This window comes from Pogona vitticeps, chromosome 1 (genome assembly GCF_051106095.1).
Source record: "Pogona vitticeps strain Pit_001003342236 chromosome 1, PviZW2.1, whole genome shotgun sequence".
Taxonomy (NCBI): Eukaryota; Metazoa; Chordata; class Lepidosauria; order Squamata; family Agamidae; genus Pogona; species Pogona vitticeps.
This window is the reverse complement of record NC_135783.1, coordinates 16,842,453-16,858,452: the sequence shown is the minus strand read 5'-3', so window position 1 is coordinate 16,858,452 and position 16,000 is coordinate 16,842,453. Positions and strand designations below refer to the sequence as shown.

The 16,000-nt window shown below is 43.3% G+C and overlaps 1 protein-coding gene across 1 annotated transcript in view; it reads left to right on the top strand.

Moving 5' to 3' along the window:
* The first annotated feature begins 8,361 nt into the window (after positions 1–8,361).
* Positions 8,362–16,000, top strand: part of MSH2 (mutS homolog 2) — a 77,612-nt gene continuing 69,973 nt past the window's right edge. Inside the window, exons 1-3 of the mRNA XM_020794767.3 lie at positions 8,362–8,706; positions 9,943–10,097; positions 15,459–15,737. Of these exons, the coding sequence (XP_020650426.3) occupies positions 8,439–8,706; positions 9,943–10,097; positions 15,459–15,737 (702 nt within the window). The 5' untranslated portion in view covers positions 8,362–8,438. The remainder of the gene's footprint in view (positions 8,707–9,942; positions 10,098–15,458; positions 15,738–16,000) is intronic.

Sequence of the window (16,000 nt, the reverse complement as noted above, 5' to 3'; positions counted from 1 at the left end):
AGGATCTTCTTCTACAATCTGATCCCAATTTTGCTTAATTAAATCAAGTGGTCCTTTCACTTTTCTCCCGAATAGCAGTTCAAAAGGACTGAACCCGGTACTTTTTTGTGGGACTGATCTGTAGGCATATAGCAATAATTGCAATTTCTGGTCCCAGTTATTTGGGTTTTCTGCTAAATAGGCTTTAATCATTCTCATAAGGGTTCCATTAAATTTCTCTGTTAACCCATTACTCTGCGGATGAAACGGGGAAGTTTCTAAATGTTTAATACCACAAATCTGCCATAGTCTCTTCATAAGTTTGGAAGTAAACGATGGTCCTAAGTCAGTTATAATCTCTGAAGCAAACCCATTCTACTCATATAGCTTAGAAGTGCATCAGCCACTGTATGGGTCTCAATGTTATTCAAAGGAATCGCCTCAGGGTATCTTGTGGCATGGTCAACAATGGTGAGAATAAATCTGTTTCCCCTTTTTGTGACCTTAGGCAACGGTCCTATAATGTCCATGCCAATGCATTTGAAAGGTGTAGAGATTACGGGTAATGGACACAGCTTAGCCTTAGTCCTGTCACAGTTATTACCCTGTCTCTGGCACACATCACATCTCTGACAGAAATTTTTAATTTGTTTTCCTATTTCTGGCCAATAGAAGTTTTGAGTTATTCTCTGCTTGGTCTTATTTATCCCTAAGTGTGCAGCAAATATATCCAAATGTCCCCTTTCTAAAATCATTTGGCGATACTTAGCAGGCACTACCAACTGGCTTCGAATCTCTTGTCCCCCTTTTGAAATGTTCAGTGTTTCTCTATACAGCAAACCCTGCTTAATAAGGGACCTTTCAGGGGATTCAGGGGATAATTCCATGCTTGACACTTTCTCAAAACAGCATTTTAAAGTGGGATCTGCTTGCTGCTCCTGGGAAAATATACTGCTTTGGGGTATTTCAAGTGAAAATGCCTCAGCTTGTGGTATATTTTCATTTCCCTCTTGAATGTCAGTAACGTTTTCAGCTGCCTCTGTTTGGTCTTGTTGTGAACGTGTAAGAATTAACACTCTCTTAACATGCTCAGAGAGGTCTGTCCCAATAAGTACAGCTGAAGGCAGTTGTGAGGAAATTCCTACTCGCCAATTTCCTTGCCAGCCCTTATAACGAACTAACACTTCTGCTACAGGCAAAACAACTATTTCTTCCCCTATTCCTTTAATTGTCATACTTTCATTTGGTATAATGTGCTTTTGTGGTATGATATCAGGGTGACACAGTGTAACCTGAGAGCACATGTCTCTTAATGCTAAATACTTGTGTTAAAAAATTCCTATATTATCACCAGCTGCTTCAAATAATTGAGGATCAGTTCTTATAAGTAGACAATGTCTTATTTCAGCCACAGGAATATTATCTTCATTAAACTCATCTGTTGTAGAGACCTCTGTTAGTGTTGCTATGACAATAGACTCCTTCTGTGGTGGAGTTATCTGTCCCTTCTGAATACAGTAAACAGATTTAGTCTTGTTTAAATTCATTTTCTGAGGTAAAATTTCTTTATTTTCTTTTGCCTTATAACATTGGGACGCGATATGGCCTTTTTCATGGCAGATGAAGCAAATTCTAGCACTCCATGGACCCTTTCCAGCCCCTTTTTCTTTTCCCTCCAAAATCTGGCTTCTGGCTTGGCTCTGTTCTGAAGGCTTTCCCACAAAATGGCCGCCCACTTTCTGCTGGCTTTTAACTTGTCCCTTGGGGTATCTATTGTAGTCCTCCCATGTTTTTTCTCATACTCTTTCCCTCAGAATACATAGGTTTTCTGATTTGTGAGATGAAATCTGCAATTTCCCCTGCCTGTTTCAAATCTAGAGGTTTCTTGTCTTTTACCAAATATTTAATTTCACCATGTAGAAGGGAATAAAACTGTTCCAATCCTATAATATTTTTAAATTGTGAATTGTCTCAACTTTTTCCTGCGCCAACCATTTATCTAAAAATCTAGCCAAGTTGGCCCCTAACTGTGAGTAAGACTCATCAGGTTTCTTGGTTAGTGTTCTGAACTTTTGCCTCAGATGTTCTGCATTGATGGCATACCTGGCAAACACCAACTTTTAAAATTCAGAATAATCTTTAATCATTTCGATTGGCATTTCGGCGTAAACCTCAGCGAGGCTTCCACTAATTTGAGATCTCAGAATAATCATTTTTCTGACTCTCTTACAGAAAAATCAGCACACGCTCTTTCAAAAAGAGTTTAAAATGCTTCTGGACAGTCTCCCTATTTAAAAGTAGGGAATTTCTTTAGATCTGCTTTTGACAACTGCCCTTCTTCAGAGTTGGAATTTCTATTATTGTTATTGTTCTGGTTCATTAATTCCATTCTCCGTAGTTCAAAAGACATTCTCTCTTTTTCCAATTCTATCTGTTTCATTCTTTCCTCCTGTTCTAATTCTAGCTGTCTCTTTTTTTCCTCCATCTCTAGCTGTTTCATTCTGTATTCATGTGCTTGCGCTAACTCAAATTTCCTGAGGTCTGTTAAATCTTCTCTAGAGGACCTTTCCTCTTGAGCTGAGGAAAATCTTTCCTCTCCCCCACTAATTTCTTCGTCTGAACTAGCTGCCATTTCAGATGGTCTTATTTCAGTTTTTCTACTTCGGGTTAAGGGCATTTTATTTCACCAAAGGCTCCTATATTAACTTTCAAGCCTTGGTTTAAAGTCACTTTTTTCCTGTGCTATTGGTCTGTGTTATAAAGTTGCAGCCTTCTCCAGCACTGTCAGCTAGCAACTGTAACTATGCTTCTGCTCCTTAAGCTGGGCCTCTTGCCAAACAAAGTTTACTTTATTATTCTGCCTCTGGCACCAATCTTGAATTCACACAGCTACCTTGACCTAGGTTTAGCTGTACAAACGGAGATCCCTCAGCTTTGCTGCCCTTGGCCTTCGCTATGTCCCCTCAGAATTTCCCTAAACTCAGGACATGCTGGCCAAAACACCACAGCCTTTGCATTGGGCCACTCTCCCCCACACAAAATGGACTCCACAGAGCTCCCCTGTCTGTTTTTCACTCTGAAGCTTCAGCGCCCCTCTACTAGGCTTTGCTCCCCTTTAGCCAAGCCCTAGAAGGTGACCCACGCTCTCCACTTCAGATGACCCTAACTGAAGACCCTTGCTCTGGGCACGATTTTGCCAAGGCTTCACTGGAATACTTGTATCCTGCCGCTGGACACCAATTTTATTGTAACAGCCACCTTATACCTCACAAAGGGGCCGTTACGTCACACTCAATCACTCTTCGTTTCCACTGCCACCAACCATTCCCTCAAATAAAGCTTCAGGCCAAAGTATGATTTCAAAATAAAAACTTAGGTTTATTGTATACAAACAAAAGGAATGGTAAATCACTTTAATATAAATAATACTTTAATCACTATAATAATATAACAATCACACACACTCTCTCACAGACCCTCACTATGTAGCACAGTTCTTATCTCTCAGTATCTCCAAGCCCTATCTCCCTATCTTAACCCTATCTCAAAGCCCTATCTGGCCCTATCTGAATCACTCACACCATTCACTCCCCTTATATACAACAGCTCGACCCCTTATGTCCCACCCTCCGTCACGCCATTGGCAGATGACACACAGCTTCAGCAGTGACGGGCAGATGATGTCATAGCTGTATGTAACAATGGCCACTAGCCCCATAGCCTTCTGGCAAATAGAAGGAATATATGGAGACAGTGACAGATTTTACCTTCTTGGGCTCCATGATCACTGCAGATGGTGACAGCAGCCACAAAATTACCGTATATGCTGGTGTACAAGACGACTTTTAAAGCCCCCAAAACAAGCCTCCAAGTGGGGGGGCAGTCTTGTACGCCGGGTGCCAGAAAGAAGCCACCACCGTTGCTGGCCAGGGAGGAAGGCAGCCAGGCAGGCAGGCAGTCGGTTGGGATGGAGGGAGGGAAGCCGAGCCATGCCTTCCTGTGTGGCCAGCAGCACGCGCGCACGCCCACCGCCCACCCGCTTCCCCTCTTCCGCCCACGTGGTCGCCTCCTCCTCCCACCGCTTCCCCCTTCTTTGTTTCCCCTCTTCCTCCTCCTGCCGCCGGCCATGAACTTCCCCGTGAGTGACGCAGGGCCCTGCTGGCTGGGGAGGAAGGCAGGCAGGCAGGCAGTCGGGATGGAGGGAGGGAAGCACAGCCTGCCATGCTTGCCCGCCGCCCCGCACCACTGATCCAGCGGTGCACACGCTCACCGCCACCCGCCCGGTTCCTGACCGCCAAAGAATTGATGCTTTTGAATCGTGCTGGAGGAGACTCTTGAGAGTTCCCTGGACTGCAAGGCGAACAAACCTATTCATTCTGAAGGAAATCAACCCTGAGTACTCCCGGAAGGACAGATCCTGAAGCTGAGGCTCCAATACTTTGGCCATCTTATGAGAAGAGAAGACTCCCTGGAAAAGATGCTGATGTTGGGAAAGTGTGAAGGCAAGAGGAGAAGGGGACAACAGAGGATGAGATGGTTGGACAGTGTCATCAAAGCTACCAACATGAAGTTCACATTGAGCAATTTTATTGTATTTATTTATTTATTCATTCAATTTTTACCCCGCCCCGTCTACTCGGGGTGGCTTACATCAGATAAAACACGTTAAAATAGCATACAAAATGCAATTTATTAAATATAAAATACAATTTATTGCATAATTGTACAATTTATTGCATAATTCACAGCAGGACAATTGTCCCATATGCTTGCATAAGTCCTTCACAAGTAACACTTCTTAGTGTGTTTTCCCTTCTACTTGTGTAATTTTGAGTTACTAACATGGGGTTGTGCAACAGAATTGCAGCCAAAGTCTAATTTCTTCACTTTGAAGTGCATTTGACTTTGCATGACTAATAATAAATAATAATATTAATAGTAATAAGTAATAATAGCCACCTAGAGTGGTCATATTGACCAGATAGGCGGGGTACAAATAGAATAAATAAAATTAATCTTAAGAGCTACAGAGCTGGTAGGGGTCCTATGGATCATTGAGTCTAATATGTGTTAATGAAGCATAGTGGGGAACTGAACCCCCAATCTCTGGCTCTGCAACTAGATACCTAAACTACTGAGCTATCCAGTGATGGAAACTGATATAAAAAGGTCTGTGATGTTTTAAGGGTTTTCTTTACTCCAATTATCAGACAATCATCTATAATATTCTGTAAAATTTTGCCAAAAACTAGTGCAGTACTTCATTCAGTCTTCCTATTGAAGAAAGTTATCAGTTGGTTTTGGTGAAGGACTAAAGAGTCGTTCAATGATTGTTAAGGCTTTTGCTCCCATTAAACAAGCAGCACCAACGGCTGGAAAAGGTATCTAGAGCGTACCCAGTTTCATTCAAAAGCTAGAATATCACCCTCTGGTGTTTTCAGAGGAATTTTAGATTGCAAAGTGAATCTAGCAAATTTTATGTGCCACACCTTTACTTATGTACTGTTAACTCACAAGGTCAAATTAGACATTACTACATGGATTAGGTACGGGACATGGTGGCACTGTGGGCTAAACCGCAGAAGCCTGTGCTGCAGGGTCAGAAGACCAGCAGTCGTAAGATCGAATCCATGCAACAGAGTGAGCTCCCATCACTTGTCCCAGCTCCCGCCAACCTAGCGGTTCGAAAGCATGCAAATACAAGTAGATCAATAGGGGCCACCTCAGTGGGAAGGTAACAGCGTTCCGTGTCTAAGTCGCACTGGCCATGTGACCATGGAAGATTGTCTTCGGACAAAACGCTGGCTCTGTGGCTTGGAAACGGGGATGAGCACCGCCCCCTAGAGTCGAACATGACTGGACAAAAATTGTCAAGGGGAACCTTTACCTTTCATGGATTAGGTGATAAACTAGGACTCAGTAGCCTTAGCTTTGAATCCCTGCTTGGTCATGGACACTCGCTGGAGCAGGGGGAGGGTGGAACTGGTAAAACCACTCCTTAAATATTACAGTACTTTGAAAGCCCTTTTAAGGTTGCTATAAATTGCTTCTGATATGATCTTACATAACACACACACTTGGATTAGCATCCTAGTGAAGGGAGAGGTAGGGTGTTTTTTAAAAAAACTATCCCAAATGCAAGTTGCCTGGAGTATCAAGAAGCTGCTACAGAAAATTCCATGGAGATTTTGCATAAAATTGTTATGACAGAGAGAGGACAGAGGGAGAAGAAAACATCCGGGGAAACGCAAGGAGGAGTGGTTAAAGATACCAGCTACAGAAGCGAAAGACAGAACTGCAGAGGTGGAAGCTTTGAGACCAGAGAGTGAAAAGCTGAGGTCAACAGGTGCACTCCAGTCAAGGCCTCTGTAGACGCAAATTGTTTTTCTGTCTTGCTTAGAAATTAATATACAATTATATGGTTGACCAACTTGTTTCTTCTGCCTCCTTCCCTCCCTCCGCCATTAAAAGAATGTATGTGTGGTTGGGTTCCTTATACATTTTTCACAGTTCCACATTTTCCACATTAACAGATTTGGTTGTTGTGGGTTTTTCGGGCTCTTTGGCCATGTTCTGAAGGTCATTCTTCCTAACGTTTAGTCAGTCTCTGTGGCCGGCATCTTCAGAGGATTTATTAACAGATTTACTGAACTTGTTTTCAAGAGAATCAATAACTTCGGTAGGATCAAAATAACTCAACTCTGGTAAATGTCCATTCAGTTCTTTAATTACGTATTGACTAACATTGTCTCTCAGTACTGGGGAGCCGGACCAAATCGTTCCTCGTCCAACGGTTTTCTTAAGGGTGCACTCCGTACCGTGCAAATCATGCCACAGCACGGGTGGCGTGCCCAGTTGCCCTCAGGAGGAGGCTTGTTGAAAGTTGGATCTGGGCGTACCACCTCCTGAATCTTTCCAGGAATTCTTATTCATCTGTTTTCTTTTGGAATCTGTCTTTCAAACACTTCTGTTCAAGAATGTCAAGACTGTTCTAAAAGTCCAACCCGTAACAGGATTTGTCACTAGCGTATGACAGTTCCTTGATTTTTGGTGGAAAAAATGGAGGAATTGAGTTCTTTGGAATAGAACTTTTATTAACAACATTAACACATGTGTCAACAACAACTTCTATTGGGCCAACATCTATCCATAAAAAGGACAAAATATCACGGGAATCTTCTTTCCTCAGCGGGAAGATGGTCCGAACCTCTCCTGATCTGTGGGTTTTCTCAGATAACCACTCCTCACTGCACAGATAGTCTCACAACATGGGTTGCGAGACCAATCCCCCTCCGGAGACTTCTGATTCGATGGGATGGGTTCTGGCCGGACAACCTTCCTCTAGGGACCTTGGCCTCCGGGATAAACCAAAACCTTCCATTCCTCTGGATCTAACTCCTCCAGTGGTACATTTAGTTCTGCTCCTTTTCTCTCTCTTTCTACTGCTTCTCACGTTTCATCTCTTGTTTTCCTTTTCTCGGCATTTTAAAGATTAAAGGTTCCCCTTTCTCTTTCTTCTTTTTCCCACACAACCACTTTTCTTGTCTCCCCAGACATATCTGTCTCTTCTGATGGTAGGAACATCCTCCCTTCTCGTCCCTTTGTTAGGCTCCTCTCCTCCCCCCCCCCATCTCTAGCCTTTTCACTTCTCCTGGCATCTTTTCTACACCACTGTTACTGTCTTCGTTCTTAGACGTGGGAGGGGACGGCTCATTTTCTCTTTCCTCTGTCTTTTTGTCCTCCAGCTCAAAACCCCCTGATGTCGAATATTGCAAGACTGGGTTCTATAACAACGCTCCCAGATGAAGCATGAGGGCAGAGATGGCACCTGGGTCTGCCAGAGGGCCCGATTCTGTCATAGCAGTGCACAGAAATGACTGCTTCCGGCTGGAGGTCACATTTTAAATATCATTACGCTAATTTAGAAACTGGCTTCCCACTTTGCATACAGTTTATTATACAAATTAGACCGTTGCAAACCAGCTGTTATATTCCGGTAGAGGGCTGCAATACTAAGCGCACTTACACTGCAGTTCTGATGGATCTACCTGGGATCAAGTCCCATTAAACTAAATGTATTCCATCTAACAAGCAACTTGTTACAGTGGATTCCTACAACCGTCTAAATAAAAATTTCAAATGAGTTCTGCTTCTAAGCACGTCAGTATAATCCATCATCATCTACTGCCAAGGACGTGTTCACTATAAACAGGATTTACAGTGAGCATAAGAACATAGCAGCAACGACCATAATGGGAAAGCACACCCTAACACGTGGCCGCCCACGGCCGCCATTTTACGTAGCTCCTCTTCCGCGTATTAGAAGACGGTGCCCGGGAAGGGTCATTCCGCTCAGAGCATCTCACGAAGAGCGGGGCGTGGCTATTACGTCGGCGGAAGAGGGAACGCGGGGAGCGGATTGGCTGCTCTCGATCAAACCATCTCAGGTCGCGGCGCGGATGTTGGCGGGAGATTTCAGCATGGCGGCCCTGGCGAACTCCTCCGGCGCTTCTTCTTCTTCCTCCTCCGTCCGGGAGCCCTGCTGGCCCGAAGGCTCGGCCGCCGAAAGTGGCTTCGTGCGCGCGGTGCTGGCGCTCCCAGGGAAGCCCGAGACCACCGTGAGGTTCTTTGAGCGGGGCGATTACTACACGGTGCATGGCGGCGACGCGAGGCTGGCGGCGGCCGAGGTCTTCAAGACACGGGGGGTCATCCGGTTGCTGGGTGCAGGTGCGGCCCTTGGGTGGGTGGGTAGGACGGGGAAATAGAGCCGCGGCTTGATTGAAGATGCGGTGGGGGGGGCGTTGGTAGGGCTTGGATGGTTGGGACTGAGCCCCTTATTTATTTGTTGCTGTTGTTTTAATAATAACAACCCATCATCCTCATCTGCTGCCAAGTCCATTCTGATTTATGGCGACCTTTCGCGGGGTCTTCCAGGTAGGGAATACTCAGAGGTAGGTTGCCATTCCCTTCTTCTGGGGACGCCCTGGGACTTTGCAGCATACCTTAGGCCCCCACAGGCTGTATCGATCCAGATATATCTTCTGTCCTGCATCGTGCCTTATGTGTATCGTTATACATGTGCTGTTTTTGCTGTGTTTATATTTTTCTCTCTTTTTTTGATTGCTCTAATGAAAGACATTAATTAAAAGGTGGAGTGTTTTAGCAAACCTTTAATGGAAGCCAGTAGTGAAAGTGAGAGCATGTTGGTAAATATAATGACCTTGGAATTTGATTGACTGAATAGTGGCAGCATAGTTGTTGCAATAGGAGGCCAGTTTAAGCAATTTAAGATGATGAGGAACGGGCAACAAAAGCTGTATATTGTGTGGTGTTGTGTATTCTGAGTATGGCATGAAGTCATGGGCTTTTAACACAACTGTAGAACCCACAGGAGCATTGCAAGTGTTAATTGTTTGCAGGAGGCTTAAAAATTCCTGGATAGAAACTATGACCAATGAAGATGTGCTGAGTTAAATTGATAAATTACAAACAAATTATGAAATCTGGAAATGTAGAATAGATGTAATGAGAAATGCAAAATACAGCTTGTCGCAGATGATCCATCAGTGTCAAATAAAGGGGAAAGAAGTACTGAAAGGTATAAAATATGGCATTGGCTGCAACATGACATTGTTGTTTAGAGTTGCCACATCCAAAGTCAAAATAGCTGTGATGACATCCAGGCTCCTGTAGAGAAAGAAGTGGGAAAATTAGTCCCTGAATATTCTGGCTCAGTTTAATTGTAATTGGAACATCAGGAACACTGTATGTATTAATTAAAATTGCAGAACTCAACAGCACATAATATAAACTGGATCATGCCTTCCATCAGAGCTTGGAAATATAATGTCTTTAGGCTACAGCTTCCAGAACCTCTAAGCCAAAATATAATGTTTCCAGCCCTCTGCCTTCTGTTTGCATTGTGTCAGCCAGATTCTTTCAATATATTTCTTTTTCCCTTAGGAAACCATAAACTTGAGAGTGTTGCCCTCAGCAAGATGAATTTTGAATCTTTTTTGAGAAATCTGCTTCTGGTTCGTCAGTACAGGGCAGAAATATACAAGAACAAGACAGGAAATAAGTCCACCAGAGAGAGTGAGTGGTATTTGGCATACAAGGTATGTTTTCATTGTAACCCATTACAGTCGTTAACAACTGTTATGAAATATGGTTTGCTCTGATTGCAAATCCATCCTTTTTTCACCTGGCAGTTGGACTCCTCAGAGTTCAGAAAATTCAGCTGTGTTTTGGGCTTCTGTGCTGTCTGGTGGGTTCTGCTTTTTTAACAAGTGAAGGTGTCTCACAGTGAGAAAAATGTTAATATTTCAAGGCATCAGTATAGTATTTTTAGAAAGCAACAGCCTTTCTTAGGGCTGAATGAATATCTTATGTTAATAGGAGGCCACAGCCTCGTTATTGCTGTGATAGTAAATGTGTGCCTGGAACAGAAGTTGGAGTAGTTACTTTTTGGGGTTATAGCTGGCAAATAACGCAGGCCATACTCTGTGGGATTCTGGGAGTTGTTGACCAAAACAATCTTTTCAAGCTGTAGTCTGGGTCGTACTGCTTTAGATCAGTGGTTCCCAACCTGAAGTCCCCGGATGTTCTTGGACTAAAACTCCCAGAAGCCTTCACAACTAGCTGTACTGTCCAGGATTTCTGGGAGTTGTAGTCCAAGAACATATGAGGACCCAAGGTTGGGAACCACTGTTTTAGACTGTAGGTGGTTGAATATTCAGATGGCTGAAAGTTCTTCCATTAAAGAACATACAGAAAACTAGAATGCCAGGAAGAAGCTAGAATGCTTCCTCATGGTGATTAGTTTTCTTTGGATGGAAAATGATTTTCATGAAGAACCATTCAGTCATGAACCCCCACCTACAATCTGATGTGGTACAGATTGAATAAAAGTGTATTACCATAATAAGAAATAAATCCAAGAATCCAGGATTTTTTTCACCCCTTAGCACTATATGTTACCTGTTTCAGATGCTTTATAAAATGTAACACTAAACATTTAGGGAAGCCAAAAGCTCATTTTTACCGTTTCGTTGCTTACACTGACCTTCAGCAAGAGTAACACACCTGATATAATAACTTGCCAAATTTTCCTTTATGAGATCATGAAGATCTTAAATGAGTTTTCAGTTTTTTAGCCGGCTAAGGTACAAATAGTACATTGTAAGCTGAGATAAAACTAAGGATTCCAAGAATAATATGTCCAAAACATAGGTTTCATACATCTCTATAGACAGTTAATATTTAACTCCTTTTCTAGCCCCTTCCTAGTAGTGACCAGAAAAAGCAAAGATGGAATATTGTGACTCTGTCTGAGTAGATTGAATTCTTCTCACTTTAACAAGGCTTCTGGACGGTATTCATATTAATTTTTTTTTTGTCAGGCAGGCAAGAGTTTGCACTGCTAAGAAGCTGTCTGTGTGCTAGTTTGTTGTCAGACCAGGAAACATTTACTCTGTGGTTTCCAACACTTTGTATTGTCAGTTAAGCAGAACTGAATCTCAAGCTTTTTGTAGTTCTTCAAAAAGCTAGTTCTGTAGCTACTTACTAGAGATGGGCGTATTCGTATATACAAATATGAATATCCCCGCACAGGTGGTGTTAACGAAGGTCCACCCCCACTCACCAATCTGACATGGACGGCGTTGATTCTACAAATGGCCCTACAGTGCGCAACCCGCTTGCCACTCTTCGACCTTGCAGCGAGGTTTGTCCTCCTGCCAGGAGTGGTGAGTGGATTGTGCGCTGCGGAGCCATTCGTAGAATCGCGCCGTCTGTGTCTGCGGCGGATCGGTGAGTGGACCGTATGGCCCCATGGGGTTGGACCCTCGTTAACGCCACCTGTGTGGGGATATTCATATACAAACATGAATGCCCCCATCTCTATTACTTAATATAAATCTCTGCCTTTTTATGTGCTGTAAGGGCACATTCGTTCTTGGTGTTTGGGAGCATTGGACAGGGCTGTACCAGTTTATGTTGTTTGGCCACATTTTTCTACAAACCGCTCCTGCCATTGCATAGCCCATTGAACTCACTTTTCCATGGAGTCTCTGTACCACCTTGTGCGCCAGTGTGAGTGGGGTCATCTTTAATACCTGGGGAATTCTCTGGTCCCACATTCAAAGGTGGAGAGACATGCAGCAATAAAACTTTTATTTGCCAAGCACAGACCATTGCTTCACCACCACTTCAGCTGGAACATTATTATGTAACACTTGGTTTAACTCGACAGTCTTTTCCTTGTACGCTTACAATTCCTTCTCTACTTTGAATGTGGGGTTCCACTAAACCTCTCCTGATCATTCAAAGTTCTCGGAGGTGGTTGCTTGCGAAGGCAAGTGCTGCCACAACAAGGGTGGCAAGCCCAACCCTCCTCCATATATTCTTCTTCCTTTGGTTTCCTCTCTTTGCCATCCTCTCATGTGAGGCTATTTCCACTTCCGTTCATCTAACCCTGGCCAGTCTCTTCGTGCTTCCGCCTCTTCTCTCTCTTCCTTGTTTTAAATGTCTCCTTTTTCATAACTTTATTTCTCCCCAATAAAATGGTTTTCTGGCTACCTTTCCAGTCTGGTGCTTCTCAGCCTCTTGAACATAATTTGATCAGTCCTCCGGTCCAGGGATCAGTCATCTCTACCCATTACCAACCTTCAGGTAACTCCTATTTAACCACTTCTCTTGATCTCTTATCCTCTGCCGTCATTCTCCCCTCCTTTTATCTCCTTTTCTTCCTTCTCCTCCTCCTTTCCTGGGCTTCTTCCCGCTCACTCTTCTCCGTCTCTCTTGGTGCCTTCTTTCTTATGTCTCCTGTATGTTTAACTTTCCCTGTCTGATCTGTAATTGCATCTCTTGCACTCTCTGCAATTTCAGGAGTTTCAGTTTATGAGGTTGGATCTAACTTTAGGGCTATTAATCCCTTCTCAGTCACGGAGCTTGTTTTTTTTTTTTTGTATCCGTCCATTTCTTGGGGTTGAGGAGATGGTACAACCCTAGACAGGCTATGACAGTGACATATTTTACCTTCTTGGGCTCCATGATCACTGCAGATGGGGACAGCAGCCCCAAAATTAAAAGACACCTGATTCTTGGGAGGAAAGCAATGACAAACCTAGACAGCATCTTAAAAAGCAGAGGCATCACCTTGCCGACAAAAGTCTGCATAGTCCAAGCGATGGTTTTTCCAGTAGCGATGTATGGAAGTGAGAGCTGGACCATAAAGAAGGCTGACTGCCGAAAAACTGATGCTTTTGAATTGTGGTGCTGGAGGAGGCTCTTGAGAGTCCCCTGGACTGCAAGGAGAACAAACCTATCCGTTCTGAAGGAAATCAACCCTGAGTGCTGACTGGAAGGACAGATCCTGCAGCTGAAGCTCCAATCTGTTTGGCCATCTCATGAGAAGAGAAGACTCCCTGGAAAAGACCCTGATGTTGGGAAAGTGTGAAGGCAAGAGAAAAAGGGGATGACAGAGGATGAGATGGTTGGACAGTGTCATCGAAGCGACCAACATGAATTTGACCCAACTCTGGGAGGCTGTGGAAGACAGGAGGGCCTGGCATGCTCTGGTCCATGGGGTCATGAAGAGTCGGACATGACTTAACGACTAAACAGCAGCAACAGACAGGCTGAGTTGGCTGTCACCTTTTTTCACAGACTACAAATCCATTATCCTTTTCAAAGTGGTTAAGCTCCATGGGAGCATCAAGGGGTTAGAAGACTGGTCGTCTCTCTGCCCATTGGGCTTTCTACAGGGTGCCTCTCAAGAAACTACTACTAAAAATTACATTGTAGAAATATCTTTGTTATATTTCAAACATCTTATAACTGCAGAGCTGGAAGGATCATTGAATCCAGCCCATCCTGTGTCAAGGAGGCCCATTGGGGGAATCAAACTCCCCACCTCTGGCTCTACAGCCAGAGACCTAAACCCCTTAGCTGTCCAGCAATTTTCTGTGCTTCCGGTTGATTAGAGATTTTTTGTGTGAGTTTTTGCAATGATAGTATGTTTTATTAGAAATACCCATTAGTGAATGGCATCCGGTTGCATTCAGACAATACTGTAATTTGAAAAGGTCTAATATGGTTTAGGTGAAGAAAACCCAGTTTGGTCTTTTTACAGTTTTATTGTTACGTGCCATCCACTCCTTTCTGGCGTATGGGACCCTATGAATTCATGACTTCCGAAAGGACCTACCCTAAACAGCCTTGCAGACAAAAGGCTGTCAGTTTCTTTATTGAGTCAATCCGTCTCCTTTTAGGTCTTTCTCTTTTGCTGCTACTGTCAGCTTCTCCAAACACTCTTGGCTTTCCCAATAAGACGAGGTTTCCAATGTGTCCAGAGTACAGTGGTTTCAGTTTAGTCCTTTGAGCCTCTGGTGAGACCTTAGATTTGATTTGTCTATCTGGCATTTTGTGGTGGCCGTGCAACTGTTCTCCAGCACCATGATTAAAATTAATTGGGAATAGGTGAAGCTAGGCTGGCCCCATCCTGGCGGTCCTTCTGCGAGCAGGGAAAAAAGACCTTTCTATTCAGGCATGCTTTCCTTTAATAATGGGTGGTCTGAGAGGAGTTTTTGAATGAATGGTGGTCTCTGTTTCTCTGTTTTGAATTTGTTTTAGTATTGGTTTTATTACTGCTTTTAATGTATGCTTCCTAAATTCTTTTAAATATTTGTATCTACTGTTTTTAGCTCCTACATAATGTCTTTTTATTATAACTTGTGTTGGGTTCTTTTTAAAGAGAAAGGCAGGATAAAAATACATGCAGACAGACAGACAGTGTTTCCCTGAAAATGAGACAGGGTCTTATATTAATTTTTGCTCCAAAAACCACAGTAGGGCTTATTTTCAAGGGATGTTGTATTTTTTTCAGGTACAACAATCTATATTTATTTAAATACAGTCATGTCATCATCTTCTGGTTGCTGAACAATGGTGGAAGGTGGGGTTTCACTTAATGGGCTTATTTTTGGTGTAGTGCTTATATTACTAATGTCCTGAAAAATCATACTAGGCCTTATTTTCAGGTTAGGTCTTATTTTCTGGGAAATAGGGTACGTACATACGTACATACAGTATTCATGGGGAAAAGGTTTCAAGCCCCCTGTGGATGCCTGATAGTAGCAAATCAGTTAAAGAGGGTGAGGGTAGGAGGTAAGCGTGTGTGTACACTGTGAGCTCTGTTGCAGCAGTGGCGACCGCGGATAACTGAAACTATGGATATCAGTTCTGCTGATACAGGGCCGTACTGTACCATAGTTGGTAGGATGTTGACTTTGGTCTCCATTGTTACACTTAAGGACCTTTTCTAATTTCATGGTTGCCCTTCCAAATTTCAGTTTTTTTTCTGATTTCTTGGTTACAGGCTCCATTTTGATGAACGACTTGCCATGTATTTACATTCCTGCAAACCTGAGAACCAAGTCTCATAATGGGACGTTTTTCCTTTCTCTCTTCTCAAATAGGGCTCTCCAGGGAACCTCGCTCAGTTTGAAGATATTCTCTTTGGCAATCATGATATGACGTCTTCTGTCGGTGTCATGGGCATTAAGGTGCTCTCAGCAGATGGTCAAAAACTGGTTGGTGTTGGGTTTGTGGATTCTTTGATGAGGACGCTGGAAGTGTGTGAATTTCCAGATAATGATCAGTTTTCCAATCTGGAAGCTCTGCTGGTTCAGATGGGGCCCAAGGAATGTCTATTGCCCTCTGGAGAGTCTGCTGGCGATATGGAGAAACTGAGACTGGTAAGTTTTCGAAATCTGGTGGGCTGTGGACTTAATTTGTGTAAAATTGGTCATAGTGCGGAGTAAAGAGCAACTTGTTGAAGATTCCTTTAATGCCTGTGAATTTTTATTTTAATCTGTAGGTTCATTTATACAGTGGTGCCTCGCTTAATGAGTGCACCGTATAACGACAAAATCGCATAGTGATCCGTTTTTTTGGATCGCTAATGCGATCGCTCAATGTCATTTAGATAGGGCGAAAATCGCTTTACGAAGATCGGTAA